General features: G+C 37.1%; 1 protein-coding gene across 4 annotated transcripts in view; it reads right to left on the reverse strand.

Annotated features, from left to right (window-relative positions):
- Positions 1 to 5664, reverse strand: part of LOC139974829 (run domain Beclin-1-interacting and cysteine-rich domain-containing protein-like) — a 30740-nt gene extending 25076 nt beyond the window's left edge. For all 4 annotated transcript variants that reach the window (XM_071982284.1, XM_071982286.1, XM_071982285.1 and 1 more), the window contains exons 1-3: positions 5046 to 5664; positions 4287 to 4443; positions 826 to 1030 (exon numbers count right to left, since the gene is read on the reverse strand). In XM_071982284.1, coding sequence (XP_071838385.1) covers positions 826 to 1030; positions 4287 to 4443; positions 5046 to 5071 — 388 coding nt within the window. In that variant the 5' untranslated portion in view covers positions 5072 to 5664. The remainder of the gene's footprint in view (positions 1 to 825; positions 1031 to 4286; positions 4444 to 5045) is intronic.
- Positions 5665 to 6000: the final 336 nt, after the last annotated feature.

The following is a 6000-nucleotide window of genomic DNA, read 5'->3' on the forward strand; positions in this document are numbered from 1 at the left end:
TTGACATAGAGAATAAGTACTGTAATCTGCTGAGCCAGATTATTAGGTATAGATCAGCACCATGCACTCATGGACATAGATTCTGTACAGTATACTGTACATACCAGCCTATACTACAGAGCCTGAAAATGTATTTTACTAATACGACTCTGAATAGCCTACAGTAGAACAATTTTATGGCTTTTTCAGGTTCCTTGATCAACATTCAACAACATTAATGTCTCTCCTCTGCCCCCCCCCCCCTGAGTCTGAGCCATATGTAGACAATATGCAAGCTTATCATGATAATATCTGCTTTTGAATTTGTGAGTGAGGTTGAAAAAGGTGAGGGGGGGGGGGGTGTGCACACCACAAACGGCCATACATCGGCACCTGTGGAGGCAGCGTCCAAACAGGTACTGTATATGAATACAGTACATGCCAACTCCGTTGATAGGTACTGGACTGCAAGGGGTCACTGCCAATATACAGTTGTCTCAATGCATCATTAATTTTCATGTCGTTAGTATTCTTCAAAGTAACCATAAATATTATGTTCCTCTGTAAATTAAGAGATATTTAAAATTCCAAGGGCACCCAAATGCTTATACTTAGCTTCCATACTATGGGGACCCTGGAGATACACTGATATATGTTATTTACATGTGACTCTATAACATAAAATATAACATATCAAAAATACATAAAATAAACTCAAGTTTCAATTGCGTGTATAGACTAGCTTATGTGTATCTTTTAGCTTAGCTTTCTCTACATTACTTCATGTTATTCTTTGTTGATGTTTTGTCTTGTTTCATTTTGTTGTTTTGCTTATTAGTAGCTTACCGAGATAGTACTGTTGCATACGTCCACTGGCTAAAAGAATCTGTAACTGGCCTGACACGGTCAGTTGTTCCAAGCTAGACTGGAGCCAAAAGTGACCCTGTCTAGTCCCTTGACTTTCGGACTGCCTGTTGACTTTCTCCACCGCTGGTGCGAGTGTTGGTTGGAGCTGTCTCAAATTCAGAATAAAGGGCCAATAGTCACCTCCCTACAGGCGAATAATTAAAACAGAAACAAGGTTGGTAAATAACAACAGCATTGTGACACAAAAATGTACAGCATATTAAAAGCTTGCACAGCTTGTAAAGATGTAGAACTGTTTTGCTATGGCTTTAAACATGGCAACTGTATCACTGTATGACTGATGTGAAAGCTTTTAAAGTGAAAATAATTTCACTGTCATGTGTGAACATTTTTAACCATAAAATGAAAGCAGCTTGAAAGTTCATAATTTCCGTTCTTTTAATCTTCGACATTTGTCACGATTGATGAGTCCTGTAAGTTTGGTCCTTAGTCATAAACCACAGGATAAGGCAGTTTATATATTACTAATATTTATTACTACGAAACCATGACACTTACTGAATGTTAGATTCAGAAGAAAGAAAAAATTGAAAGTGAGGGGGTAGTGTAAGAATGGTAACCACATGTGGAGACAGTCTTAGAGAGGGCAGTGACACACAACTGCATGAACACATGGATTACAATTTGGAATTCGTACACTGCATCTGAAGCGAATCAAACGGTGTGGACCGTCACTCCTTGAATGTTAAATGAGGGAGGAGGATTCAGTAGGCAGAGTCTCAGGTGCGATATTGGGGCACAGTACTAAAATGTTACCAGATAGTAAAGTAGGATAGGTGGAAGGGTTTCAGTGAGGTGTGTGCTTTATCTCCCCCCCCCCAAAAAAAGTCTTCACTACATACATCTGCTAACTTGTGTCATGTTTAGCAATAAAACTGATGTCTCATGTAGGCCTACTCAGTATAATAAAATAATTCCTTTTGTTTTTGTTCTTGATTGGTATTCAATATATTGCAATCTTACTTTTTTCGATATTCACAGTGATATCAAGTATCTTTCCCTTTAGTTTTTAATTTTGTTATAAATCTAGATCAGATTGATGGTTTTTTTTAAATTCACTCATTTCCCAGTAGGATGTAGTGAGTACAGTAGCTGAACATGTGTTTGAACATGTGTTTGAACATGTGTTAAAATGATAAAAAGAGACTTCCTTACAATGAGAAACCAAAATGTCTAATAGTTAAATACAGTATATGCTACCCATTACACCAGCAGTATGTAAACAAGCAAAAAGGAAAGATACACACTGAGTTAGAACAGGAAATCACATTAAAGTTACTAGTTTCACTTATGTCATATGCAGTATGTTGCAAGTATAATGATGATTATCTATGAAATTCCCTTATTCAAAAGATAGTGTCAACAAATGTGGTGCCTACAGTAATTAAAGATGGTGAAATGAGTTATTGAAGGCAGATCTCTGAGTTTGGTCGCACTTTTAGCTAAACCGGACAAGTATTACTCAAAATAAGTTTACAATTGATCACACTAAGGACAAGGTAATGGCTTAGATTTTTCAACCAAATTAAGGTTAGTAAACTTGTTTATAGAGTAAGTTAATGAACTTCAATCTTTGACATTACTTTCTTAAATGACACTTGGCTGGTTAGTTAAAGTCATCACCCTGTACTGATATGAGATTTAGGTTTAAACATTGTCAAAACCTTTAACTGAAAATTCAACTCAAAATGCTGCTTTAAATTCTGTACAGGTATACGATGAAGCAGCCCACTTTCACTTGTAAATCCAGAAGAGGTTACTCTAATGCTTGGTAGCAAGGATTCGATAGGGCATGATAAAGTATTATGCTCAGGAAATTTTGTTGAGACCAACTGGTACCAGGAGAAACCTTGTTGTACTGCTTGTATGCTTCTCATTGTGGTCCACTAAATAGCTAACTAAGTAGCTATCAAACACTAGCATGAACCTTATGGACACTAGCCTAGCCCACAAATGTATTTGCAGTTTTATGACGACTTTCTCATCTCTGTTTTTTCTTTTGCAGCAACTTATTAAAAGATTTGGTTAAAAAGTAAATAAAGTACGAAAAATCAGTGTTGTTTACATGTCATTCATTTAAATGCGAAAGTACAGTTCAGTACATTCCACTACGAGGCCCAGTCCAACCACAAACAGTACAGTAGCATATAATCGGTATGGGAATATTATATATACGTATTGCGCAGAATCGGTTTCTTCCCAAAATAACTTGTTAGAGCATGCGACAAACTACGTGCGTGAAAAGGAACTTGTGAGAACCATTGGGCGAGAAACTGTACTTGTGAGTATGGCAGAACTATGCTGAAGTTTAAACGCAATTAGCCGTAGCAAAGTGTAGGTATTATTATACAATGTGACTGGGGAATGACTTAAATAATTTGGCAAGTAGCGGTCTGTAAAAGAGAACTTTGGGCGGATTTCTTTCTTTGAAATGGTATGCTCAAATGTAAAGCGAGTAACATCTCAGAACCACAATACTGTAGCTCTGTGAAAGTAGTGAGAAAGAGACCAGGTTATTCCATCAATTATAGTTTAATATGGATTGTTTTAAAACTTTGATATAACTTTGCCAATCTCTCTGACAGTAGGTAAAGAAAGGTCGGCATGCAAAAATGTATGTATTTTACTCATGTGTCTTTATAGACCTGCTTCAAGCACGTTTTACCAGAGCGAGCTTCTCTTAGTTAGACCGGATTGCATTGCTAACAGAAACTGCAGATTCCATGCTAGACAAAAATGCATACATGTATGTATTGTTATTAATGTACACACACATACCATCCAATCCCTTTTCCTTCTGTACCAAAGCATGTGTGTCAAAACCTCCAACAGGTGCTGTACTGTATTCTGTGCTACCCCCTCCCCCCATCCGTAAGTAGACTGTTCCGAATTATCGAGTTAATGTAACCCATCCATGCTTGTGATTGGCTGAATAGGCTTAAACCAGTTTTTAAGGTGAAAATGCAAGTAAAATGTATACCAGTGTGTCCTTTCGTTGACCTTTTATCTGGTAAAGGACAAGCAACAGATTCAAGGGCTATGATCGTGCAGCAAGAATGTTTACGGTTGGGGACTACGGGAGTGGTAATTTATACAGGATTAACAGTAGCAGTGAATATTTCTCGAGTTCACATGTATTATCTAGGTATTTTATCAGGTATTATTTTTACTGAGTATTCAAGGTTTGTTTCGGATATACCTGGTATTTTCATTATATATATTTGTTGTTGACAGATTTCAATACCGTCGGTATGTGTATGAATGAAATACCTGTTATACCTGGTATATGGATGTATACCAACGCACCCTACCATAGGAGTGATTATTGAACTACCTATGAGAACTAGCCATTTACTGTTGTTGCCGAACTAATAACTTACCTCTTCCTTAAGACCATGTGATAAGATCTTGTCTAGCTGCTTGACCAATCTTGAAAGTCCTCCCACAGTTGACCAGACACTTGTTGTGTTGACCACCAATAGGCTTTCTACAATACTCTTCAGATCCCCGAGAAGTGTCTTGCATTCTTCACTATGGCTGTGGACAAAGAATGAACAACCTTTAAATTAAGTATGTAAGTGAATTTATTGCCTTCTTACATTGGTGTACACTAATTATCAATGAACTGGGGGAAATAATATTACTAAGCATGTTAACCAGCCATTTAAAAATTTACTAAATTACACACAAGTACATAACAGTTTGTTAGCAATGACTAGCAATGAGTTATGGTTGGTCTACAATATTTACTAAATCTATCATTTTTAAAGATAGCGGTTATATCTATACAAATAAATGTGATACTGATAGAAAGTATTCACCAATTTGGATTTAATTTGTACTTTGACTTTGGTTACCAATCTCTGACAATTTTACCAAACCTTCCATGTTTTTCTAAAAGTAGATAGGCCTAGATCTATTGATCAAACTATGGCACCCTCTTTAACCTTTTCACTGGGTGAACCTTAATTTGGACTTCAAGTAGACACAAATTAATGGTTTTGATGGTTATCAACTTCAGTTGCAAAGTCACTGTTTGTAAGTGCTAATATAATGTTAAAATCAAATTGCTGATTACTTAATATTATGTAAAGATTAGGTTTTACAACTCCATTGTAGGTATTCTTTAATTAACTTGCCTTCTTTTATCTTCTGCTGATATCATACTTGAAAAGTCACAGATAACATCTCTTTCCAGTAGTTACAAGTACAACTTAGTATTGCATGGGCAGCATCAACTGGGTATATAGTATTCAGTTTTATTCACACAAATAATAATGCTGTTACTTGTTAACCTAAAATAGCTAAATCATGGAATTGAGTAGATTTTCAAGTCCAAGTATCTATTGGAAAAGCCCTTCGTTTCTTATATTACGTTTTCGGTCTCAGCTTGAGTTGTATAGTTCGATCGAGAACTCTAAACAATTGTGTCATACGCCGCGTTGGGCTGGAACTTGGACTATTACAACGTAGGCCTTCACGTCCTGTATGTTTACGTTACGCGTTTACACGTTAGGATAACGACTGAATAAATGCCGAAGCGTTTCACCAAATCATGTTTTGCTATAAATCACATTGCATGTAAATCTGAGACAAACAATTGATCCCCATTTCATGTAATTATGTACTTCTACCCAATTTTCCTACCCTCCAGACTACCATCATTGCAAAGTAGAAGTGATTAATCAACGAAGAAATATTTCTGATGATTCAGGTGTCGTCCCACTTGTTTTGCTGTGAAGCCGGATAACCTTTGAACCTAACAGCTATGTTTACGTTTCAGTTTCACGTGACGAGGGTGACGGTGTCACAGTATGTTAGCACCAATCAAAATAGATCTTAAAGAAGGTTTGGGGTTGCAGCCAATCGCTGCCAAGCACCCCAAATCAAGATGTCTGCGCCCATAGATGTAAACAAAGTGCAAAACGTATACGAGAAGAATGGCGACTTCCAGCCCGACTTCAAGCCACTGATCTGTACAGATCAGTGCTTCAAGCGTGTATAGTCAAGGTGAAGGAGCATAGAAATAGAGAAATGGCGAGCGGTCGATTCGGGCGCTTTGGAAGTGATGGAGAAGTCCGAATTTCGATATAG

The sequence above is a fragment of the Apostichopus japonicus genome, chromosome 10 (assembly GCF_037975245.1).
Source record: "Apostichopus japonicus isolate 1M-3 chromosome 10, ASM3797524v1, whole genome shotgun sequence".
NCBI classification, from domain to species: Eukaryota; Metazoa; Echinodermata; class Holothuroidea; order Aspidochirotida; family Stichopodidae; genus Apostichopus; species Apostichopus japonicus.